At 40.6% G+C, this 27,152-nt stretch overlaps 1 protein-coding gene across 7 annotated transcripts in view; it reads left to right on the forward strand.

Moving 5' to 3' along the window:
• The window catches only part of LOC140895389 (DDB1- and CUL4-associated factor 6-like), a 247,260-nt gene extending 220,358 nt beyond the window's left edge, over positions 1–26,902 (forward strand). For all 7 annotated transcript variants that reach the window (XM_073304939.1, XM_073304947.1, XM_073304957.1 and 4 more), the window contains 5 exons: positions 14,048–14,186; positions 19,406–19,562; positions 21,061–21,149; positions 25,523–25,628; positions 26,461–26,902. In XM_073304939.1, the coding sequence (XP_073161040.1) occupies positions 14,048–14,186; positions 19,406–19,562; positions 21,061–21,149; positions 25,523–25,628; positions 26,461–26,525 (556 nt within the window). In that variant the 3' untranslated portion in view covers positions 26,526–26,902. The remainder of the gene's footprint in view (positions 1–14,047; positions 14,187–19,405; positions 19,563–21,060; positions 21,150–25,522; positions 25,629–26,460) is intronic.
• Positions 26,903–27,152: the final 250 nt, after the last annotated feature.

Here is a 27,152-nt window from a genome sequence, read left to right on the forward strand (position 1 = left end):
ACAGGACCAACTCTCTCTAGCGCTTGACTTAAGGAATACAGAACATGGTGTCTGCAAACAAAAAGCTTGTCCTAAATTTAACTGTACCAGTAGACCTATGCTATAGATATGGAAACATGAAATCTGAACCTACTTTGTTATTCCTAAAACAACAGCACCAAAGAGAGCTTCTATAAAGTATATAAAAACATCCTGGTCTTCAAGTCAATTAACCAGGATTTATCATCTAATGCACATAACTTAGATATGTTTGGAGTCTAAAGTAGCAGTCAATCTGTTGCCCAATATTAGTATGATTTAGTATTTAGACTTACAATAAAGATTAAATAGATGTTAAATAGAAAGCAATTAAATTCTGGGGAAAAAATCTTATGTCAATTTGTCAAAAAGGTAAAACTAAAAAAAATATAGTAGACCTATAATTTAATATTTTCATTTTACTTATCTGACATAGCATTCCTTACAGTGATTCCCATGTAACTATTTCTCTGTTTATCTTGAATGCAATGGAAATATATCTTTTAAAAAGCTGTTTGTTGTTTGAACATAGAAAAAGTCCACAGCAGTGGTTTTAAAGTCCAAAACAAGTATTTTTACAGGTTTACATAATTGTGAAACTGCCCAAACTCTCCGGAGTTGTTACGTTTTGGGCTGAGACCAGCCATGAGCCATTATCTCCCAGAACTGAAAATGGGAGACTTAGGATGGAATGGCCATCTCATTCTTTTCCTTTAGTACCTCTGCTGCAATAGTATAACATTACCTTAGGAAATGGTGAAGACTATATTGACTAAAAGAAGTGAAATGCTTGGCTCTTGAAATCTATTTTATAGTAGTTGGTCTAGTTAACTAATCTAATATGACATTTTTAATACACCCGTGAACAATTATCTGATGGAATTTCCTAGGGTATATTTAAAGAATAAGGATGAAAATAAATTTCATATTGTGAAACTATTTGACTAGATGCTGCTGGAACATTGTCACTTACCCTACAAGGTCTGCAGAAGGGACTTCTCTCCTGTGCTCCTTGTGGAGTCCATGGGGAGAAGAGTTCCTTTTGTTGCATGCCAAAGCAGCTAAATATCTTCTAAGTTAGATGTGCACAAACTTCTCAAAACGCAGCAAAGTTAGTCATGTATGTGCAGAAAGCATGGCCTTCCTTAGCTGTGAACTCTGTGGGCTTAGTGAGAAAATACTTTGCAAAGTGTTCTGCAAGTGCACACAATTGAATTATAACCATCAAACATCATGTCAGATCAAAATCAGTTTTCACCTGAATAGTCCAAGGCACTTCCCAGTGAGGGCTATTTACATATTCAAACGGCCGAATTGGTTCGATTCAAACTTTCTGATAAAAGGTCACCTCTGAGCAGAGACTAAGCCTCGAAAATCAGTCCAATTAGTGGAAAATTTGAAGTCATAAGGGACTCAAAATAGAGAATTTGCAATGGAAATGTTTATGCAACTTGCTGCCACACCTGCTACAATTCAATTGATGAGTAATTACTGTATTTTATAAAACCTGTATTTACAAAAACTTATTGTGTACTAATAAAAATATGCAAAAACTGGGGGGAGGATTGATTGAAATTAAAATGTTTTTCATGTATTAACTCGTATGGAAGAAGTAGAATCTTTGAAATAATTGGAACACATTCTGTAATAGACTCTAATCTTTAAAAACTCAGTACACGGGATTTGTGAATGACTTTAACTATTGTTCCCTTCACTAGATTTAATATCAGAGGAACAGCAATAGGTGATAGAATAATGAGGTAATTCAGTATCTTCCTCCCTCTCCCCCTTTTTCTTCCTTCTGTATGATGGATTTACCAGGTCCTCGTTTTCCACATCTAACCAGTTTTTCTGTTAGCTGTTACCACTTTTAAATTTGCCAAACTTTGGATGCTGGAAATTGTAGAGCAGATTGCTTGATGAGTTATATTTAACTGCATGCATTGCATGGAAACAGAGTGAGAAGAAATTGCTGTGTACAAATTTAACATCACATTAATCTCTTTAGTGTATGCCATAAAAATAATCATAATGTAAAAAGTGTTTATTCATGTAGAACAAACACTTTTTTTTTTAAACTTCATTAGCTTTGGCACTTGTATTTTGCATGTGCCACCGTTGATTTGGCTTGTTTTGTATTGGAGAACACTTGGTTCTGGAGCGAGATTAATTAGCACTATTTAGGAATACATTGTTCAAAGGCCTGTTTTAATTTTTGGACGGATCAATTTATGGAATTGAGCATAATTTTTATAGCCAGGATTGATAGTGCAAATTTAGGAAGAGAGACACTGGGTTTTGGGGGATGTTTCTCCACCTCATAAAGTTAAAAAATGTAAAAGCACTTGAGATGGAATACCCTTGTCTCTCTCAGTGAAATACCCCAGTATGTTAATTGTAGGAAGACTTAAGGGTTTTGACAACTAAGTTTGGCAGTAGGCCTTCAGGGAGAGAAGCAATTGTGTGAGTTAGTGCCAAATATAATAGATGGAGATTAAGTTAACAAATGGAAGGAATTAATTTAAAATGACACAATATTTTTATAGTTTCATGAATGACCAGTTGCAGGATACACGTCTGAAGGGGTTAATTTATATGACTACCCTAGAAAGAGTATCTGCATTTCTTATATTAAGGTCCCTGCATACAGTCGCACACAATGTGTAAGTGGGTCCAAAAATATGAATATCTAAAGGAAAATAGTGTGTCCCTGTCTTTCCATTGCCTTTATATTTCAGTTTTAGCTACTACTCTCGTGCAGTTAGCTAAAGGTCTGTATTCAAGGGCTTTTGTAATCTGTGGAAAGATGGAACCACATTCCATGGTAAAAGCCACTGTTCTTGGAGTTCTATAGCACCCCAGTGTTACAGACTGCAAGTTCTGTGTCAGCTTGAGGTAAATGTATAGAATTAAATATGAAAATGAATAATGCAATCTGATGTAAGCAACACAGTGTCTTCACGGACACTGCGTCGACCTAACTACATCAACTTAAGTGTTATGCCTCTTCTGGAGGTGGAGTTAAGTCAGTGTTGTTGGTGACTTACATTAGTGGGACTGACATTTTAGTGTGGACGCTTACAGAGTTAGGTCGACATAAGCTGCCTTAGGTCAACCTAACTCTGTAGCATAGACCAGCCCTTAATGTGGTGTTAGGATTCAAAGTTAACATCCAGTTAAAATGATTGGGGCAGTTCACACATCAGAGCTGTCTTAACAAATAGGAATGTGTCACTGCATTGGAAAGTTCATAATTGGAAGGTACTCTTCGCATAGAGGCTCTTTTAGAAACTATTTGAAACCTAGAAAACATTTTTTTTAAATCAAAACTTAGATTTCAGGGCAAAATTCTGAAGCAAATTCCACAGCTGCAAAATAATGAAATTCATGGAGTCTGCTTGCACCCATGAAAACAGGGCTTTACTTGTCTAAGTACTGGGACGGCAGTGGAATTATGCTGCAGCTTGGGGAGGTAGGAGAGTGTTATGGGGAGGGAGAGAAGGGTTTAATTCAAAAGAGGAGAGGAAGAGGAGGCAGGTACACTTCTTAGCAAAGAAAAAGAGAACAGAATATTTTGGTGCTCAGTTTAGATTCTCTCAGGATAAATAAAGCTCACCAGGGTAAGAGTTGAGAATTTCATTGGCATTGTAGGAAAGAGCTCTGTAAAGTGTACTTCCTTTTACAATATTAATGAAGTAACCATGTCAATGGAATCAATGTATGTCAAATACAGCAGCAGCTTTTCTGTGCACAATCTGTATATTCAAGAGGCTTTTAAATTGAGTATGTTTTTGATGGGCACAGTTATAATCTGTTTTCCTTCTTTTAAAGCAGGTCCAGTAATCATTTCTGCATCCTTTAGTAATAAATTTAGCTGTTTTGAGATTTATGCCTTTCTAGATAACCAAAAGTCCTCAATAATATGAATCCAAAGTGACGGCTGAACTCAGATCTGTGACCAAAAAAATTTTTAAGGAGCAGTATGTAAAATATTACACTGGACCAAATGAATTGGGTACCCAATTATGCAAAATTCATTGTAGGAACATAAACACAGAATTTTCTGGATGGAAATCTTAGTAGATTTTAGATGAAGACTCATTCTCCCTCCCCCATAAGTTTAAAAAAAAAAAGAATGTTCTATGGATTTAGGTTTCACTTTTTCTTTCTCCACAGTTTTTTTGGGTTTTTTTTTTTTTAGTGGCTGTAGAATTTCTTCTGAGGCAGCTGTTAGACTTGGCTGTAGATAAACTGTATCATCCTCTTGTTCAGTTTTTTTCTTCAGATTTACATTTAATGGAAAAATCCTAATGCTTTTATACTACAGTGATAAATACCTAGATAGGTCATTCATTCTTGGGCCTAATTAGAATAGTTAAACCCATATTTTGGGGTTTGAAAGGACAGCATAATACAATCGCTTTTGATAATATTTTCAGCTGGAGGGTGGTGCAGAATGAGTGCTTTCAAGTGCATACACGTGATGAGGTTTGAGCACACAAGTTCTTTTGCGATTAATACAATGTTTTTATGCATATTGGTTGGGGATACCAAAAAAAAAAGCTGTGTTCAATTATTGTGCTTCAGTATAAAGTCCAGGGTAATAATACTTGGAACTTGACTAGCATCTTCCATTCAAGGATCTTAAAACACCTAATAAAAGAAACCACACAATGTCCCTGTGAAATAGATTAGTATCCCTACCCTTCAGATGCAGCAACTTAGTCACAGCAAAACAGTGGCAGAGATAATAGGAATCAGGTTTCTTGACTGTCCACGCTTTTTTGAACCACCAAAACCTTTATGACGATATGGAAGAAACATTCAATTCTGAAATTGCACCTTTTTTATGTGCAAGTACTCCAAGCTTTGAGTCTTTCACATAACCATACTCCATGAGTTGGTTGATGTGCAGTCAATTCCTTTTGATGATTTTGTGTGTGATGTAATTAAAAGTGCATGATTTGCTAAAGCCTTAAAATCAGGCTGCATCTTCTGTTGTCTTAATCCATTATTACACTGGGAGATAACCAGTTCAGTGTCCAGGTGTCTTATTTGTTGATATTTTCAGTTACATAATGGACATTTTTGTTTCACCTTGATAGCATTTTACCTATAATATTATTCATTTGCTTTCTAGACATACAGATTCCGTTTGTGACTGGCGCTACTTCCGGGAAAGGTGTGATGGCCACTCCATTCAAACCATTCTTTTCAGTAGCAGTTCAATCTCGAAAAACTACTTTTTGGGCTTAAATTTCTGCTTCCAAATGTTAGCCTAAAAGTGAATTGTATGGGAACTTTGTAGAAAGTCTAAGCTGTTTTTGAATAACATAACTAGGAAAAAATTCCTTTTATGACCATTTGTTTTCAAGATTCAAATTTGGCTCTGCTGGAGTCAGTCTAGGAAAAAAGTGCTGTCCCTATCCAAGACTACTTGGATACTTCTGCTAAAATAATCAGAATTGAAATGTATGACAACGATACTTTACCTTTGAAATCTGATGAAAATTTAACGTGCCATTGAGATGACTGAGGCACTACACGCCTTCTTGGGTCCTGTCCCATATACGCAACACAAACCTACTTTATTATGGGATGATATATCAAGGTAGCACTCAACATGAATAGAACATTGGTTTTGATTTTGTAATGTAGTTGAGACCAAAGAGCATCCCTGAATTATCCTAAAATAAAGGCTTTAGCATGGTATGGAGACATAGTCAAAACATAGTTCAGTCTCTCTCTGTGTACAGGACCAAATCATTGTGTAATTGCATTCTGCAGCATAACTTTCTGTATTGTGAACAAAACCTTTTAAAGGTATTGTTACCGGCAGTTTCAGTAAGACAGCATTACTTAGGGTTACATTCAGATTTCTTCACAATCATAAGGACTAGAAATTTACTTCTAAAATACAAATAAATAATTTATATTTGGCAGCAACTGGTGAGGTCACCAGAAAAGCGCTGTACCAGAGTATGTATCACAGATTACTTCCTGACTTCTCAGTAGAGTTGCCGGTTTTGATTGGACGTCTTGCTGGAGATTTCATCACATAATCTTTAAAGATGAATCTTTAGTTCCTGGAGACTCCAGGACAGTTCTGGAGGGTTGGCAACAGCCCTACTTCTCATGTTCGGTGAAGTGTGCAATTTTTTAAAAAACAATTGTTCAAGCTCAGCAAAGATCAAAATTTGGAACATTAAAAAAATTGCACAGCATCTTACTTTCTCTTCTGGCTTTGTGTATGTGTGAGCCTACATCAAATTTTCAGATTGCTATCTAACATTTATATTTTTATATCATAACTGTTACCATTGTATCTGAAATTAAAAATGAACAAAAGCCCAGAACGAAAATATGCTGCTCTTTTTGTACTTCCAGGACAGAGATGTGTAACTGTTTTGTTTTAATTTAAAAATCTGTGCACAGAGCAGCAATTCTGGGGGAGGCTTTATCAAAAAGGTGTGTTCTCCCCATGCATCTGAAGCAATATTAGGCTAGGGCCCAGTCTGGTCTTGTCTGGCAAGGAGTTCTGTAGCCAGGGTCTCAACATCAAGAATACTTTGTTCCCAAAGCCTGATAGCCAGAACCTCCCTGTGAAGTGTAGTTGTATTAGCCTTACTCTCCAAATGGCCCCATTTCAGAGATAGCTAAATTACAGTCAATTAGTGCCTTTTCACTTAGAACCAGGACTTAACTTCAGAGGTGAATCTAAATTGGTGTTTGGAAGGCATAAGTGTGATTGATAATATGTGTATCACAGTGGCTAGGTCCTCATCTGAGAGGCGTGAGTGGAAGCATCCTGGGTGTGCCAAGGTGCAAAGATGATTCTTGTATCTGTGGCAATCTGTGTGACCAAGAGTAGTAATAAGACTAGCAAGAGCCCCAAGACTTTTTTAGTTGTACTCAGCAAGTTTTTATTCCTTTGAAGGACTAGACTATCTTACTAGGGGTAACCCAGATTTAGCACTTTATCTGCAATGATAACCTTTTAACTAATCAGCTGATCCCCCACTCAGTGGTTTAAAAAAAATTAAGCTAATGGTATAAGACCAGAGATGTACAAGCACCTCCTGGAACTGATAGAAGTCCCAATAAGTGGCAGTTGAAAGGATAGCAGTACACACTTGAAAACAAAAGGCCCTAATGTGTTGAATAGATCTCTTTTCTTTCCAAAGCTAAACTGCTTTTTTGCCTGGTTAGTACTAGAATGGGAGGCAACCTGGTGTTCTGTGTGTGCAACCTGGAACTGGGGTACCACTGAGCCCTCTGACCCACCAGCCTGGGCTCCCTGTCACACTGTGCTGCTGTGACAAGCTGCAAAGCCCTCCAGCCTGTACTTTCACTAGCATTCACACAGGTAGGGACACACCCAGATGCAGTTACATGCAGGCTCTGTATCCACAGCTTCCCAGCCTACAACCCCAGGGCAGTACCATCCTGCCCTGGTCAAATCTGGGTCAGTATATAAGTTTAATACCTGGTCCACCTCTCCCTCAATGCACTATAAGGTGGGTAGAAAGTTGGCTAGATTGTCGGGCTCAACGGGTAGTGATCAATGGCTCCATGTCTAGTTGGCAGCTGATGTCAAGTGGAGTGCCCCAGGGGTCGGTCCTGGGGCCGGTTTTGTTCAATATCTTCATAAATGATCTGGAGGATGGTGTGGATTGCACTCTCAGCAAATTTGCGGATGATACTAAACTGGGAGGAGTGGTAGATACGCTGGAGGGCAGGGATAGGATACAGAGGGACCTAGACAAATTGGAGGATTGGGCCAAAAGAAATCTGATGAGGTTCAATAAGGATAAGTGCAGGGTCCTGCACTTAGGACGGAAGAATCCAATGCACAGCTACAGACTAGGGACCGAATGGCTAGGCAGCAGTTCTGCGGAAAAGGACCTAGGGGTGACAGTGGATGAGAAGCTGGATATGAGCCAGCAGTGTGCCCTTGTTGCCAAGAAGGCCAATGGCATTTTGGGATGTATAAGTAGGGGCATAGTGAGCAGATCGAGGGACGTGATCGTCCCCCTCTATTCGACATTGGTGAGGCCTCATCTGGAGTACTGTGTCCAGTTTTGGGCCCCACACTACAAGAAGGATGTGGATAAATTGGAGAGAGTCCAGTGAAGGGCAACAAAAATGATTAGGGGTCTGGAACACATGAGTTATGAGGAGAGGCTGAGGGAACTGGGACTGTTTAGTCTGCAGAAGAGAAGAATGAGGGGGGATTTGATAGCTGCTTTCAACTACCTGAGAGGTAGTTCCGGAGAGGATGGTTCTAGACTATTCTCAGTGGTGGAAGAGGACAGGACAAGGAGTAATGGTCTCAAGTTGCAGTGGGGGAGGTTTAGGTTGGATATTAGGAAAAACTTTTTCACTAGGAGGGTGGTGAAACACTGGAATGCGTTGCCTAGGGAGGTGGTGGAATCTCCTTCCTTAGAAGTTTTTAAGGTCAGGCTTGACAAAGCCCTGGCTGGGATGATTTAATTGGGTATGGGTCCTGCTTTTGAGCAGGGGGTTGGACTAGATGACCTCCTGAGGTCCCTTCCAACCCTGATATTCTATGATTCTAAGAGAACAATGCACATTTGTGGTAATCAAGCAGAGATTTTCCCCAAGCACTCCAGTCAAAGCTCACTGGTTTGGATTAAAACATAAAATACATTTATTAACTACAAAAAATAGATTTTAAGTAGGGCTGTCGATTAATCACAGTTAACTCACGCAATTAACTCAACAAAATTAATTGCAATTAACAATTTATTGTGATTAATCACAGTTTTTATCGCACTGTTAATAGAATACCAACTGAAATTTATTAAATATTTTGGATGTTTTTCTACATTTTCAAATATATTTATTTCAATTACAATACAGAATACAAAGTGTACAGTACTCACTTTATATTATTTTTATTACAAATATTTGCACTGTAAAAATGATAAACAAAAGAAATCGTATTTTTCAATTCACCTTATACAAGTACCATAGTGCAATCTCTTTATTGTGAAAGCATAACTTACAAATGTAGATTTTTTTGTTACATAACTGCACTCAAAAATAAAACAATGTAAAACTTTAGAGCCTACAAGTCCACTCAGTCCTACTTCTTGTTCAGCCAAACAAGTTTATTTACATTTACAGGAGATAATGCTGCCCGCTTCTTATGTACAATGTCATCAGTGAGAACAGGCGTTTGCATAGCACTTTTGTAGCCGGCATTGCAAGGTATTTACGTGCCAGATATGCTAAAAATTCATATGCCCCTTCATGCTTTGGCCACCATTCCAGAGGACATGCTTCCATGCTGATGATGCTCATTAAAACAAAATGTGTTAATTAAATTTGTGACTGAACTCCTGGGGGGAGAATTGTATTTCTCCTGCTCTGTGTTTTAGCCGCATTCTGCCATATATTTCATGTTATAGCAGTCTTGGATGATGACCCAGCATATTATTTGTTTTAAGAACACTTTCACTGCAGATTTGACAAAACTCAAAGAAGGTACCAATGTGAGATTTCTAAAGATAGCTACAGCACTCGACTCAAGATTTAAGAATCTGAAGTGCCTTCCAAAATCTGAGACACGGGGTGTGGAGCATGCTTTCAGAAGTCTTAAAAGAGCAACACTCTGGTGCGGAAACTACAGAACTCAAGCCCCCAAAAAAGAAAATCAACCTTCTGCTGGTGGCATCTGACTCATGATGACGAAAATGAACATGCATAGGTCTGCACTGCTTTGGATCGTTATCGAGCAGAACCCATCATCAGCATGGAAGCATGTCCTCTGGAATGGTGGACAAAGCATGAAGGGACATATGAATATTTAGCACATCTAGCACATAAATATCTTGCAACGCCGGCTACAACAGTGCCACACGAACGTCTGTTCTCACTTTCAGGTGATATTGTAAACAAGAAGCAGACAGCATTGTCTCTTGCGAATGTAAAAAAACTTGTTTGTCTGAATGATTGCCTGAACAAGAAGTAGGACTGAGTGGACTAGTACATGAAGTTTTGCAGTCTTTTATTTTTGAATGCAGTTATTTTTTGTACATAATTTTACATTTGTAAGTTCAACTTTCATGATAAAGAGATTGCACTACAGTACTTGTATTAAGTGAATGGAGAAATACTATTTCTTGTATTTTTACAGTGCAAATATTTATAATAAAAATAAATATAAAGTGAGCACTGTACACTTTGTATTCTGTGTTGTAAGTGAAATCAATATATTTGAAAATGTGGAAAACATCCAAAACTATCTATATAAATAGTATTCTATTATTGTTTAACAGTGTGATTAATAATTATTAGTTTTTTTTAATCGCTTGACAGCACTAATTTTAAGTGATTATAAGGGATAGCAAACAGATTAAAGCAGATTACCCAGCATATAAACAATACACAAACTAAGCTTAATATACTAGAGTGAGAATCTGCTATTCATATCCAATCTAACTGATGGTACTGGCAGACTTGTAGATTCTTAAGGCAGAAGCTGCATTAGCTTTACAGCTTGGGTTCTTCAGATCTTCAGACACAGGCTAGAAATCCCTTTAGCCTTGGTCCAGCACTTCCCCACAGTTCAGTCTTTGTTCCTAAGGTGTTCGCAGGAGTCTTCTTGTGTGGGGAGTGAAGAAGCACAGATGATGTCATTCCCTACCTTATATAGCTTTAGCATATGGCAGGAACCCTTTGTTTCAAAACTTGGTTCCCAGATGGGTTTATGGAAAAATAGACATCCCAAGATGGAGTCCAGAATCATGTGGCCTGGTCACATGTCCTTGTAGAGTCATAGCAGATATTACTTACAGGATGTCTGGAGTATTCTCAGGAAGGCTTACTAGGTGGGAGATAAGCTTTTATTAAGGCGCATTGTTTTCACTAATGGCTCATTGCCCTGAATAGGCCCTTCCCAGCCAGCTATCTAGACTGAAAGCATCTTGTCTAGTGGGTGTCACCCAGGTGTAACTGCATTTGAAGTACAGATACATAGTATTTATAATTTCAGATACAAAAATGATGCATGTATACAAATAGGATAATCATGTTCAGCAAATCATAACTTTTCCAATGATATCTCACATGACTCATCTTGTACAAAATGCATCATAATTATGCCATAACCATATTACTATGATGACTATGGGGTTCGGTGTCACATGATGCTTTTTGTTCATTTCTCTGTGATCGCAAAGCTGATCTTTTCAAATGTGTATCTGTTGTGACGGGGCAAGGCCACATGGCTATAGAAAAGTAGTGGGAGATAGATATATTAGCTCCAGGCTAAACTAATCCCTGGTACCAGGATAAGTGAAATGGCAGCTGCTCCAGGTCAATTAAGACACCTGAGCCAATTAAGATCCTTCCAGAAAGCAGGGAAGACAGCTAGGTTGATTGGGACACCTGAAGCCAATCGGGGGCTGGCTGAAACTAGTTAAAAGCCTCCCAGTCATTCAGGTGGGTGGATGTCAGGAGCTGTGGGAGGAAGTTGTGCTGTTGGAGAGGTTGAGTAGTACACACCATATCAGGCACAAGGAAGGAGGCTCTGAGGTAAGGGTGAAGTAGAGCTTGAGGAAGTGGGGGAATAGCCCAGGGAATTGTACATGTAATGTTTCTAAAAGGTCAGCTACCATAGCTGATACTATTAGGGTCCCTGGGCTGGAGCCCGGAGTAGAGGGTGCGCCCGAGCTCCCCCCCCCCGACCTTTGCCCCCGATTAATCACTGAGACTGGGAGATCACAGAGACTATGCAAGGAAGGATAACGTCTCCTCACCTCCCTCGCTGGCTTATGATGAAAATGGCTTAGTAGACTGTGACCCTTGTCTCTAGAGAAAGAAGGGTTACGTGCAGGGTCACAGTGAGCCTCTGAGGCTAGTAAAATCCGCCAGGAAATGTGGGACCCACGGAGGCAAGGACAGAGCTTTGTCATGCTGTACACAAATCATGTGTGTATATTTGTATTGACATATAGCTGGAGCACATAGCTCTAGTTATGGTTCCAGAAATACTTTGCATAAGTGTGGAATGCATAACTCTCCATAGTTTCCCTTTCTGTATAGAAGATGACAAATGAGCAGAATGTTGTTAATCTCTTGGGAGTAATCCAAATATTCAATAAATGTAAGAGTAGTGTTATATATCTACAAATACTTGAAGGGTGTAAACACTAAAGAGCGGATAGGATTATTTAGTGTGATACACGGCGAGACGGGGACACATAATAAGTAATGGGATATAACTATAAAAGGGAAGACTTAGCTTGGCTTCCAGGAAAAATCACCCAATAGCAAAATTAATTGTACTCCAGAAAAGTCTCCCAAAAAAAATTGGTGGAAGCCTCCATCTCCTGGGACTTTTAAAACTACAGTAGACAAATCACTAGGAAATGTATCATCAGGAATAGTCCATTGTTAGATGGACTGGGTGATCCCATCAATTCTTTCCTCTCTAACTTCCGTCAAATGTGGTTAAAATTTTTCTTTATTCTTTTTAACAATAAAAGACCAGTCTAACTGGTGAGCTTTTTTTCTTTGGGGGTAGGGGGACGATGACGACGACGACACTTTTTATAGTAGATTAAATTTTCTCTTATGCCCACTTAGCGTTACTTTCAGCTTTTAGGATCCAATGCTTCCTCCAGCAACATTTTCTCTCCATCTTTCTTCTATGGCAAGACTGAGAAGGAAATCTATAGACTGAACTGGGAGCGGAGATGACTAATTGGGAAGGGCAGGAAGAGCTGACTCTGGTATGAAGTATGGAAGTAGCTCTAGAGGTGGGAGAGACAGCTACTTCCTTCTGCAACAGACACATGTTATGGAACAGTGTGAAGAGGTAGTGACTAAAATATGACACTTCATCATTTCTGGCCTACTGGAAGTTACTAGTCAGGTGGTGGCGGTTTCCTTCCCTATGGTTCTGTTGCCTATCAAGAATTCCTGCCCTGGCCAATTTCATCCATTACATTCCACCAGCAATCAGCACCTCCACCCACTTCCTACTGTGACTGCTGTTCCACTTCGACCATCATACTCTAGTTCCACTCAGGGCATTGAGCAGGATGGCAGCAGCCATATGGAGGAGAAAGTGAGTGCTGTGAGCAAATCTCGGAGGTAAAAGTGTGACCATAGCTGGAGCTGAGGGGAAGCTGCAAAGGTGCAGCCAGGGGACAGGAAGATGAACCAGATGGAAGAACTCAAGCAACCAGAATTTCTATAGCATCACCAAAGCTGTAGCTTCCTGGAGTCCAGCAGCCACAAACTAGGGTGTTTAACCTAGCTGCTTTCTCCTGTCACTTCAGGAAGCCTTTTTGTGTGGGTCTGCTGCTGCATTAGGGGCAGCTTCCCACCACAATTGTTTTTTTTCTAGCCTTCAGAACTAGCTCTTCTCCGTTTCCCAATCAGTACTATTAAACATTTCTTATTGCTCATTCTCATCATAGCAAAAACATTGACAAGAAACTGTCAGACAAAGGATCTTCACCCTAAAGTAGGAAATAATGAGAAATGAAGGTCCTATTAAAATGTAATAAAGGTGAAAGAAAACAATTAAAGGTTAAACTAGGTCTTTAATAATAGCTAACCTTTATATTAACCATTTTTATATATATATTCACCCTTTAACACGTTTGCTAGCACAGGGGATGGGAGAAGTTCTACAGGATTTTGAAAATATTCTATTGCAAAGTAAAGTTACATGTGAATTTTGCCTGCCTCTAGAGTTTGTATGTTTTAAAGAGAATGAAGAAAATAACATGACCCTTGACATTTCACTGTGTTGCATGTTCTTCCTGTTCTAAACCAATATGGAAAAGCTCACAATCTGTAACTTCAAATAATTGTAATAGTGTTGGTATCTGTGCCAAATTTGGGGAGAAAGGTTGAGTTTAAGTAGGCTGATTAAGCTATTTGGTACTGCTTTGTAGTTGCCCTAGTACGCTATTTCGAAAAGCTCTGTCTATGCAGACTATGTCTCTGTATGATGGTCTTTCAGTGGTGTTCTCTTTGTGATTCCTAGACGATCTGCTGTTGCTCGCATTCAGGAACTCTTCAGAAGAAGAAAAGAAAGGAAAGAGATGGAAGAATTGGAAACCCTGAATATTAGACGACCTTTAATAAAGATGGTGTATAAGGGTCATCGGAACTCCAGGACAATGGTACAGAAATACTGCTTTAAGAACTGCAGAGTTGATATTTTAGGCTGAAATAGTTTAGTTGTTACATTGATATGCTTGCTAAAAAGGGATTGTGTAATACATTTAAGATATTTTTAATTGTACATTAGATCTGTAACCACAAAATTTGGCATTTTAGAGAAGTTATGTACATTTCTCATGAGACACTCCATAATGTGCTTGTAGTCTAAGCCTGCATGACAATGAATCAGGTTTCCTAGGTTCTTCTTTGAGTAATTGCTCATGTCCATTCCGCTGTAGGGGTGTGCATGCCCTGTACACAATTGTCAGACATGTTCTTTTCACTCAGCAGTACCTGGTGTGGTGGCTCAGGCAATCTCTGCTGTTGCATGTCATTGCATTCAGGTTTAAGAAGGCGGAGCCACCTCTGACCCCGTTCAGTTCCTTCTCCCCACCAGTGACTGTTGTTGAAGCACTTTGAGTCTTGCTTGTAGCAAGTTCTTCCTTCACTCCTTGTATATAGCCTGTTTTTTTCTTAGAAGTTAGTAGTAAGTTAAGTGTAGTATAGATAAATGTTAGTATTAATTTTCAGTTTTTAGGTCTTTTTTGACCAAATTCCAGTATAGGAGCCATGCCTTGCTCTCTGGGGTTTAAGTCCTGTTAGCTGTGTAGCAAGGCAATGCTGGTCAGCGACTTGCACCCCAGCTGCTTATAATACTTGGGTAAGTCCCACATTAGTGACAGGTGTCACATCTGTAAGGGATTTAAGCCCCAGTCTGAGGATAGAGTATCCAGGCTCAAACATCTCCATATGGAGGCAGCACTTCATCCACCATCGGAGCTGCCATGTTCGGAACGGGCTCGGAGTACTGCAGCTTTGGTATGGCGTGCCCCACCAGAGATGTCTATGGCATCTTGCTCTCTATCATCAGACCAAAGTGGGGAGAGAAGCTCACCAAAGGCTCGGTACCCTGTTCGGCTAGATCGTTGGTACTGAAGTCAGCTGGAGGCCATGGCTCTGGGAGCGGGTCTGAGGATCTCTAGAGAAGTCCTCATCTAAGAAGAGTGGATCATCGACTCTGGAACCTGTGCCAAGTCTGTCGAGGCCAACCCCTGAAGTATCCATCGAAAGATATCAAGGAAAGGAATCTGTACCAATGACACCAGAGGCATATGCATCCACAAGAGAACGCTTAATCTCTCAGTACCAGAGTCCCTGGTGGTGGTGGTGGTACGGAAAGGCTTTCAACCAGTACAAGTGCCTGTGTTTCCCACTTTGCCTCTTTAGGACCATGTAGTACCATTACTTTCTACAGCCTCAGAAGCTGGTGCAATCGAGAGGTAAGTCAGCGATAATACACCTGGTACTGTCATCCCTAGCCTCTGGCTACTTATCTCTGGTTCCAAAGGGCTCTGCTCCCCTATTATCAGAGGACTCAGGGTCATATTCCTCTGATTTGGAGGTGCAGTCTTTTGTGTCCCAATCTAGGTATGGTGTAGATCCTCTGTCAGAGACTTGAGGGCCATGGATCTTGCATCAGTCTCAGCAGTGGCCTCCTCCTAAGGGGGCAATGGCCTGGTCAAAGTTGCATCCAAGAGCCATGTCAGTGGTCTTTTTGGACACCATAGGGTGTCTTCCTCCTGCTAGGACTTTCTCTCACCCATATCAGTCTGTTTCCGTGAAGGTGCACCAAGAGCATCAGCAGGCAACGTTCTCAGAACCTGGTACTGTGATTGAGCAGCTAGAAGTCACTCAGGCAGCTCCCCAACTGCAAGACACGGAGCAGGTGTTACCTCAGCATCCTTGTGGATCCTCTTCCTCATCACCAGAGCCAGTAAGTGACTCACCACCACCAGAGTATTACAGGGCTCACCAAGATCTACTGAGAAGGGGTTCTGTTCTGGATCTTCAAGCAGAAAAGGTCCATGAAAAATCTCAAACACTGTTGAATATTCTGGCTTCAGTGGCACCTTCCAGAGTGGCTCTGCTGATTAAGTAAGTCATTATGGAGCCAGTTAAGGAACTCTAGCAGTCCCCCTTTTCCTTCCTTCCCACAGCACATCTGGCAGCTGTCTCTGCTTTTCATCCCTCGGTAGATAATGGATTTCTTTTTTACAACCCCTTCACCATCAGGTTTCTAAAGGGCTTGGACGGATCATTCCCACAGGTACAAGATTCTGTTCCCCCATCGGGTCTGAACATGTCACCAACTACAGGACAGGCCCAACAAAGAAAATAACAGAACACCACTAGCCATCACCTTCAGCCCCCAACTAAAACCTCTCCAACGCATCATCAAGGATCTACAACCTATCCTGAAGGACGACCCATCACTCTCACAGATTCTGGGAGACAGGCCAGTCCTCGCTTACAGACAGCCCCCCAACCTGAAGCAAATACTCACCAGCAACCACATACCACACAACAAAACCACTAACCCAGGAACCTATCCTTGCAACAAAGCCCGTTGCCAACTGTGTCCACATATCTTTTCAGGGGACACCATCATAGGGCCTAATCACATCAGCCACACTATCAGAGGCTTGTTCACCTGCACATCTACCAATGTGATATATGCCATCATGTGCCAGCAGTGTCCCTCTGCCATGTACATTGGTCAAACTCGGGACAGTCTCTACGTAAAAGAATAAATGGACACAAATCAGATATCAAGAATTAGAACATTCAAAAACCAGTCGGAGAACACTTCAGTCTCTTTGGTCACTCAATTAGAGACTTAAAAGTTGCAATTCTTCAACAAAAAAACTTCAAAAACAGACTCCGAGAGACTGCTGAATTGGAATTAATTTGCAAACTGGATACAATTAACTTAGGCTTGAATAGAGACTGGGAGTGGATGGGTCATTACACAAAGTAAAACTATTTACCCATGTTTATTCCCCACTCACCCCCCCCGCCCCCGCACTGTTCCTCAGACGTTCTTGTCAACTGTGTTATACCAATAAAATAAAAACCAGCAGGATCTTATTAAAGGGAAAAAGGCAAAATACCACATTTATTGTGAGTACAGAAAGAATCATAGTAAGCAGTTAGTTATAGTTATAACATTCCATTCAATCTCATATTTAGTCACACATTCATTCATACAAACACACACACACACACACACACAGGTTCTGCAAGGTTGTTATCATAGTTACCAGCCTTAGAGTTGCTCATGCCAAGCCACTGGCCAGGTGGCCTGGACATGAGGAGGGAGCAGGGCCTTGTCAGATGCTCATCTGATGCTCCTGGAAGTTGGTTTGCAGAATCAGACCCCAAAGTTCTCACTTTTTAGAGTCTATTTTTATAGGAATTTCTTCCTATGCCAGTCTATGGGAATTGCTTCATCATGCTGTTGCTGAATCAATCAGCAGATAGCACATTCCTGACGGCTCCAAGATGTTATCTTGTTCTTTGGTTCTCCCATTCTTGAGGCTGTTGGGTGGATTCCAGTCTGCCCTCCGGGGGGTCCTCTGGTTATTTCCACTTGATTCCTTCTTCAGCCGATGGACACTGGATTCTTAGGCTGGCACCTCCCTGATCATTCAGTTATTATCCACACCAAGCATCCATCCACATACATCCTCTATCTCTATTTTAATCACAATTGTTAATACAACAAAAGGGCGGGGAGTCTCTGGGTGCTGTTTCTGTTGTTAGAGTATTGCTTTGAGTCTCTCTCTGTGAATTGCTTTGAGAACAGACTCTGTCTTAGAATGTACTAACACAATTAGCAGCTTGCAAGTTTCACACATAGAGGGAGAGAAACAGTACCAAAAACCAAGAGACCTCTTAATTAGTAATATCCTGGAATTTAAACTATGGGGAATCAAACTCATTTGTGATTGTAATACAGAACTTCTTTAATATGATCCAACAACTGCTGGAAATGGCCCACCTTGATTATCACTACAAAAGCTTTTTCCCACCAGCTCTCCTGCTGGTAATAGCTCACCTTAAGTGATTACTCTCGTTACAATATGTATGGTAACACCCATTGTTTCATGTTCTCTATGTATATAAATCTCCCCACTGTATTTTCCACTGAATGCATCCGATTTAGCTGTAGCTCATGAAAGCTTATGCTCAAATAAATTTGTTAGTCTCTAAGGTGCCACAAGTACTCCTTTTCTTTTTGCGAATACAGACTAACACGGCTGCTACTCTAAAACCTGTGTAACCTTATGTAACTTTACTTGAAATGTTCCCAATTAATATTATGTTGTTATAGATAAGGGTGCAATAAAGCCCAATTTAGTTTTCAGGTTTAAGCCTATAGGTCAGTTGCAGAAAATCTATTTAGTAGACGACCAGTAGGCAACACTTTTGAATGATATAACCAAACTTTATTCAAAAGAAAAAAGTAATTAGTTAAGCAAACAGGCATACAGTTACCACTTACACAGTACTACAATTATACTTACACCTGAAATTTAGCAAGGCTACTCAGCTATTACAGTGAGAGTCCTTCTAAGCCCCTGTCGTCCTGGACTTGATCATTCTTAGTTGCTTTGAGGGGATGGGATGGTGCATGCACAATCTAGTGAACACTAGGAGTTGAGAGAGAATGGCACATGCTCAGTAAAAACAGAATCTTCTGAGATTTTAGCTGCTAAAATCTAAGCAGTCTTTACTAAGCATGTGTGAACTTTAGTTTTTCAAGGCCAAATTTGGGGGTATTTCATAGGGACAGCAAAAAGCATATCCCCAATACAAGGGCCACTCCTTGCGTAATTTCAAACCCTGTTCCAGAGCAAGTCCTTAACTCGCATCTTCCACCAGATAAGGACAAAAATGGAGAATACTGCCAGGCTTTTTGATGCACAGTTTAAGTTTTAGTGTGAGCATTTTTGTGAATTAGTGAACAGATCCCCACCAAGATGTAAACTACAACTTAATCCAAAAATGTATCGAGCAGAAAACAGACCGGTGACATTAGAGGATCTGATGCTTGTGGTCAAACAGTTACAAAATGATAAAGCGCTTGATCTTGATGATGATTAATCAGAATTGCTAAAGAGAGGAGGCATGGATTTAATTCACTGGCTTTATAGAGTTGTCAATTCAAAAATTGACTTTGCATTTGGAAAATCCTTAAATTAGGGCCAGCACTATTGTGAAAGTGGGAAATACTTTCTAGAAATGGCTTACAAAATTAACACTTCACATCTGTTATTTCTAGACTAACCATGTAAATCATAACAAATATTTGTAATTCATTTTATTTTTACTATAGATAAAGGAAGCCAATTTCTGGGGTTCTAACTTTGTAATGAGCGGTTCAGATTGTGGCCATATCTTCATCTGGGATCGGCATACTGCTGAGCATCTGATGCTGCTGGAAGCTGATAATCACGTGGTGAATTGTCTACAGCCGCATCCATTTGACCCAAGTAAGACCATCTCCACCTGCAATATGCATGTTCCTATAGCCTGTAGTAAGAACCTTTATAGATGAGTCTTCAACACCTTGCTTAACCAAGGGTCACATTAGTAAATTGCCAGGAATTCTGAGGGCTGCGTCTCAGTTGTATAAAATTCAGCATGCTGCTGCTATCCTTGTCTGTAATAGTGAGGTTTGGCTCAGAGGCCATTATACCCATCAACTCCTCAGAAAGAAAATGGTTATATATAGCATCCAAAAAGGGTCAGGATCCATAAAGAAAAGTCCTCCTTTCCCCCCTCCTTTCATCATAAATAATGAGTTTGAAAGAGTGGTTCCTGTGCCGTTGGTGAGATAGTGCGAGCTATCTAATACAGTAACAGGAGAAGCAGTATTAGCATCTGGCCTCAGCTTGTTCTACTTGAGTCTTGAGCAGAGCATGGGAGGAAGGTGAATTTAGATTAATAGGAGTTCTGCTGAGTGAGTTAAATAGGTATAATTAGGCTTTTTTTTTTTTTTTTTGAAAAATATTCATGCTGGGGATGGACAGACTAGCGTGGGGAAAATTAGATATGACCTGAAACTTTGCTGATAATTCTAATTGAACCATTTTTCAGTTTATGAAACATTGACAGAACAGTTTTAATTATTTTTCATTTTCCAGTGGCCTCTGGGAATATTCAAAAATTAGTGACTAGTGGTGCACTGTAAGGGCTCACTATCAGAAGCTCTCCCAAAATACACCTACAGCTTCCCTGACTCTTTAATCCAGTGTGACCTCCTTCCACTTACAGCTTGAAAAATGAACATTAGGGGTCAGCCCTCCCAGCAGTGACAAGTGCTCTGAGCAAGCCTCCATCCACATCTACTGAAAGCCTCCTAAAGATACACTACTCCCTCAGTGTAAAGTGCCCTAATTCTCCCTCCCAGATGACAGAACAGTCCAGTGCATTTTGGTGTTTTGTTCTTTTAAAAATATTTGTAAATGTGCCCAGTGTTTTTGGAACAGGTGCATCAAAGATTTCAAATTTCTACATAAAATACACTGTGCAAATTAATTTGAGGCTTGTTCACATCTATCATTGCACATGGATCTACTTGTCTTAAAGCCTTTCCTGTTAAATCTTTTCAGATCATCAGAGGAGAGTATAATAATAGTAGCAGGTGCTTGTTTACTTTATAGTTTTAAATTATGCACATTCTGTGTAAAAGAGAGAATATAAGGTTTGCATTTATTTTCTTCATGACATATATTTAGTCGATAGCTCAAATCCAGCAAAAAGGGATTATAACTCAATGAGACTACTCCTGGGTACATGTTTGCAGGACGGGATCTTACATATGTTATGATGGTGAAAAATGAGAGCACTTCTAATGAAGTGAAGTGTGTGTGCATGTATGTAATGAAGCATGTCAGCAACACTTTCAGCAAACTCCAACTAAGATGTTCAGAAAAGGCATTTAATTTAGAACTCTCTTCTAATACTCTTTTGAATTTGATTTTCTAGTTCTTGCCTCGTCAGGTATTGATTACGATATAAAAATCTGGTCACCGCTAGAAGAGTCCAGGATTTTTAACCGAAAACTTGCTGATGAAGTAAGAGCCTTTCCTTCTTTTTACGTCACAGCTGTCATTTCTAGCAAAGTCTTCTCTGCAAACAGCTTGAATAACTGAATTTTTTTAACTTAAAACAAGTCAGCAATAGATCCTGTTTTTAAAAATAAGGTGTTGTTAAAAACAATTAACTTTCATTTCTTTCAGTACATAAACACCCCACGTAACCTGAGAGATTAGGAAATAATGGAATGTACAGATATAGCGGAAGTATGAAATTATGAACACAAGACAAGTGAGAGATAGGGGGAGCCATCAAAGTTACAAGGGTAGATAGTAGGAATCAGAAATGGAGGAGGCTGAGACTGTTTAAAAAAGTAAGTGATATACACATATTGGAGGCAAGTGAAATTAAAAACATTATTAAATATTCCCAAGCACAAAACTGTGTGTTATAGAGTTAAGGCTATAAAATAGAATTATAAACCCAGATAAAAAAATTCAAACATGTTAAGGCATGCCAGCTTTTTTTAGGACACCCAAATAGTCTTAACTCTCCCTTGTAGTGATTCCCTGCTGTGACCATAGATATGACTACTGGATGTTAGTGCTTATGGTTGCAGATTAATGACATGGATTTTAAAGACATGAGGGTTTTTTTTTTTTTTCAATGTTTTCCCCCTCATAGTGTCACTACAGGGCAGAGTTAAATATTTGTCTCTTATGCTCTTTTTAAATAACTGCTTTTTTGTGCAGGAGTCAAATAGTCAATTTCTTCTCTGTATAAATGTAATGTCTCATCACAAAAGTAAATACTGCCACTCCTGAGCTCTGAGCCATTCCTGTGTACTTCACCAAATGCCAAAGTGTATGCTCTAATTAGCTCTCATTGATTGCAGTAGGAAGTAGGTGCATTTGAAGGCAGTATTTGGTTCCAAGTACCCTTTAGAGCAGGGGTGGACAAACTTTTTGGCCTGAGGGCACATCTAGGTATGGAAATTGTATGGCGGGCCATGAATGCTCATGAAATTGGGGGTTGGAGTGCGGGAGGGGATGAGGGCTCCAGTTCAGGAGGGGAGGGGTATGCTGGCCCTGGGGTGGGGCCAGAAATGAGGAGTTAAGGGTGTGGGGGATGGGGAGAGGGCTCCGGACTGGGGCAGGGGGTTGGGATGTGGGAGGGGGTGAGGGCTCTGGCTGGAGGTGAGGGCTCTGGGGTGGGGCCAGGGATGAGGCATTTGGGGTGCGGGAGGGGGCTGTGGGCTGGGGTGGAGCAGAGGGGTGTGGAGTATGGAAGGGGACTCTGGGCTGAGGCAGGGGGTTGGGGTGTGAGAGGGGGTACAGGATCTGGGCTGGGAGTGCGGGTTTCAGGGTGCAGGAGAGGGCTCCAGGATGGGGGAGAGGGTTGGGGTGTGAGGGAGGGGGCTCTGGGCTGGGGCAGAGGGGTTTTGGGGTGTGGGTGGGGGGTGAGGGCTTTGGATGGGGATGCAGGCTGTTGGGTGGGGCTGGAGATGAGGGGTTTGGTGTGCGCTCCAGGCTGGGACCGAGGGGTTCGGAGGGCAGGAGGGGAATAAGGGCTGGGGCAGGAGGTTGGCACACGTGAGGAGGTCTGGGCTGCAGGCTCTGGGCAGTGCTTACCTCAAGCAGCTGCCGGAAGCAGCGGCATGTCCCCCCTCTAGCTCCTATACGGAGGCATGGCCAGGTGGCTCTGCGCCCTGCCCCATCCACAGGCGCCATCCCTGTGGCTTCCATTGGCCACAGTTCCCAGTGTATGGGAGCTCTGAGCTGGCGCTTGGCATCAGGGCAGCATGCGGAGCCCCCTGGCTGCTCCTACATGTAGGAGCTGCATGGGGGGATGCTGCTGTTTCTGGGAGCCATGCAGAGCCACGGCACGCACAGAGTGGGGCAAGCCCCCATCCCCACTCCCTGGCGGGAGCTTGAGGGCCAAATTAAAAGGTCTGACAGACCGGACGCGGCCCGTAGTTTGCCCTCCCCTACTTTAGAGAGTGAGGGAACAAAGAAAAATTATAATAATAAGCATATGTCATAAATATAAAGGGAAGGGTAAACACCTTTAAAATTCCTCCTGGCCAGAGGAGAAACCCTTTCACCTGTAAAGGGTTAAGAAGCTAGGATAACCTCGCTGGCACCTGACCAAAATGACCAATGAGGAGACAAGATACTTTCAAAAGCTGGGGGGAGGGAGAAACAAAGCCTCTCTCTCTGTCTGTGTGATGCTTTTGCCAGGGACAGAACAGGAATGGGGTCTTAGAACTTAGTAAGTAATCTAGCTAGATATGCATTAGATTCTGATTTCTTTAAATGGCTGAGAAAATAAGCTCTGCTGAATGGAATGTAGATTCCTGTTTTTGTGTCTTTTTGTAACTTAAGGTTTTGCCTAGAGGGATTCTCTATGTTTTGAATCTAATTACCCTGTAAGGTAATTACCATCCTAATTTTACAGAGGTGATTCTTTTTCCTTTTTCTTCTATTAAAATTCTTCTTTTAAGAATCTGAATGTTTTTTCATTGTTCTTAAGATCCAAGGGTTTGGGTCTGTGTTCACCTATGCAAATTGGTGAGGATTTTTATCAAACCTTCCCCAGGAAAGGGGATGTAAGGTTTGGGAGGATTTTGGGGGGAAAGACATTTCCAAACGGGCTCTTTCCCAATTATATACCTGTTAGACGTTTGGTGGTGGCAGCGATAAAGTCCAAGGGCAAAAGGTAAAATAGTTTGTACCTTGGGGAAGTTTTAACCTAAGCTGGTAAAGATAAGCTTAGGAGGTTTTCATGCAGGTCCCCACATCTGTACCCTAGAGTTCAGAGTGGGGAAGGAATCTTGACAGCATACATAAAGGTAAATCATGTGTAAAAAGTATTCTGTTTCTGACCTAATAATCACTTAACAATGTTTAAGCAGCATGCTAAACACCAAAATTGCAGCGTTTTGGTTAGCATTAAGTCTGTTTGTGAAGGAGAAATAATTTTAAGCATATTGTGTCCAACCAGAAAACACATTTTCTGCCAGTTGTAGATTTTTACAAGTTTATTGTACCAAATATATCAATTTTTGAATTAATATCCCTGAGGGACAGGTGGGGGCTTAGGAGGAAAGCTGAGGAGTTCAGTTTTCACCATGTAAATTTATTTGGTTGAGGGCATCCAAGATGAGATGTCTGAAATCCAAGACTGTATGAAAGGGGAAAGGTCAGGGAGGACACTTTGGAAACTTCAACATGGATACAATAGCTGAAACCATGAAAGCAGATGAGATCACCCAGCAGAAAAAGATAAGGGGGCAGAATCCTGAGACAGTGTCAGAGGGAGGAGGAGGGATGAAGGTGCAGTTGGGGAGGTAGCAGTAAAACCAGGACAGAGTCAGGAAAGCCCAAGAATGAGTGAGTTGAAGAGGAGATGGGAGTGACTGACCATCAAAGTGGTTGGTGAATAGAAAATGAGACTAGAGAAGGGATTCTTAGACTTGTCTAGGAGTAGGTCATTGGTGTCTTCAGTAAAAGCAGTTTCAGTATAAAGAAGAGAAAATAGGTTGCCAGGAGTTTTTGGGGGGGGGGGGGGGAGAGAGAAGCCAGTGGAAATACTGCATTTAAGGAGGCAAAGGGGATAAAAAAGATAGGGCAATAGCTGGAGAGACAAATGGGGTTAAGGTTTATTAATAGCAGAGAGAGTACCCTAAGGTCAGGAGCTGGATGAGGGTGGAGGTCAGATTCAGAGCAAGGTGGACAAGAAATGGTTGTGGGGAGGGAGAGTGAAAGAGGAGCTCAACATACTTGCTATATTGCATTTTTTTTCTTTGGAGGAATTAACTAAACTATGAGCAGAGAGGCGGCGGCTGGGTTTTATAGACACAGGAGTCAGTTGGAGAAGGGGGAGAGAGCTATTTACAGTGAATGAACTTGTAGTGCAGTAACTCTACATGTCCTTAAAATTTTCTCCAAAGGTTTTCAGGAGCATGGGAGTAGGAGTGGGAACATCATTTCTCTTCCTTCCCATCTTCTTAGCTATTGTTGGTGGGAGAGCTTTGTTCTCTGCAGTTATTGACCTCTGCAACATTATCAGTTCTCGGTCTTCACATCTTATCTTGAAAGCTATTTTTCTTCATTTCCCGTACTACTAAATCTCTGTCAGGAATTCAGACAGCACAGCGATGATTTTGTTATAAGTACTACCATACTCTCTGGATTAAAAAATGGCTCTTATGACTGACTTTTCTCATGATACAGTACACTTACAACACAATTTATAATACATGCTAGGGTCTGCTCTTTTGTCATTTTTAACTTGGTATAGCATTTTTGGACACAGTGTATTCTGTATAAAGGACAAACTGTATTGCATCAGGAGTAGTTTGTAGTTAGTGATGCTTTGATTAGTGATTTTTTTTTTTAAATCACTACAGGTTATAACTCGTAATGAATTAATGCTGGAAGAGACCAGAAACACAATTACTGTTCCAGCTTCTTTCATGTTACGAATGTTGGCATCGTTGAATCATATAAGAGCAGGTAGGAGGATTTCAGAGCAGCTTCTGTACAGACTATTTATGCCATTCATAAATCTTGTCTAGCATTGTCACTTAAGCTGAGTGTTTTATAGGGAGATTTACATACCACCCTTAAATGCTGTTTGTTTCTCTCCTTTTTAAGAGTTAGATGTGTGTTTTAGATGCTAAATATTTATTTATCCATTTTTGATTTGCTCCTTGGTGTATTCTATTCCAAGGAAAGAACTGCTCCACACTTCAGTAATGATATTTCTGACACTAATACTGTTTTATTGTAGAAGTGATTGGCTAGTCACACTGTATGAGTTGCCAGTCATGCTCCCTCCCTCATGCTTCTCCATTTAATTTTCCTCTTTCTTTAAACTGCTACTCAACAGATGTCTTTTCTGATGCATACAGTGACTGACGGCAATTTCCCCAGTTTTCTGACCAATGTATATTTCTGGTTACAACTGTTCTTTAAAATACCCTCTCAGTTCCAACTCTCTCAAACAGGCTGCACACTTCATTGACTCCCCATCTGTTTTTTAAAACTCTGCTCAAACCATCTCTTCTGTGCTGACCATGAGTGAGCTGCTGCCTAGTTCATCACACTGGTGCTCACAATTTCTAGTCCTTTGCTTTTACTGTCCCTGCTCTCTTGTGTTGTTGTTGCAACTTTTCCATTTAGTATGTGCTCTCAGTCTACCTTATGCATTTCAGATGGTTCCATCAGCATAATACATAGGCACTATGGTTTGGGTAGTAGCCAGTTGATGCATTGTATCATAAATGTTAGCTGAAAATTTACTTTTAAAGATGTATCCTTATTAAATCTTCCTTGTGTCTTACAGACCGGTTGGAGGGTGACAGGTCAGAAGGGTCTGGTCAAGAGAATGAAAATGAAGATGAAGAGTAATTGGCTCTTCTGTGCGAGCACCTAGACGTTACGGAATTTATATAAGACATTAATTATATTTTTCCTTACAGAGCTTTAGTGCAATTTTAAGGTTTTGCTTTTGGATAACCCAGCGTTTTGTTTCTGAACGACTGTGTGCATGACTTTGGGAGAGTGTGCAAGTAAAATAAGCAAAAATGTTTTTAAAACGTTTTGCCATGTCTGAGGGGTGCTAGAAGATGCAAAGTGCAATATTTTCCTTAACCTGCAAATGTGGGAGCTTGGATCAATGTTTAAAAATAACTTTCATTAGAGCAAAAACATTGGTTCAAATAAATTTCTATACCTGCTATTTGCATGTTTGTTGCTTTCTAATTAAAAGATTTGGTTGTTTTAAATGGTCTCATGTTCTTTTTGTACAATAATTGATTCGTCACTATACAGTATTGTCCAGATTCTAATCTCAATTGTCCTTTCTCTCGGAGCATGATCCTGGACACCCTCAATTCCTATTGAAGTCTGTGAGAGTGAGGGTTCTTGGCATTCTAGAAGGATTGCACCTTCTGCTCTTAAAAGCTAGTTAAGATGAAAAAGGCCCAATTAGTTACAGAAGTCCTATATTATGTTCAATTTTTTATATGTGCCCAC

This window comes from Lepidochelys kempii, chromosome 1 (assembly GCF_965140265.1).
Source record: "Lepidochelys kempii isolate rLepKem1 chromosome 1, rLepKem1.hap2, whole genome shotgun sequence".
Classification (NCBI taxonomy): Eukaryota; Metazoa; Chordata; order Testudines; family Cheloniidae; genus Lepidochelys; species Lepidochelys kempii.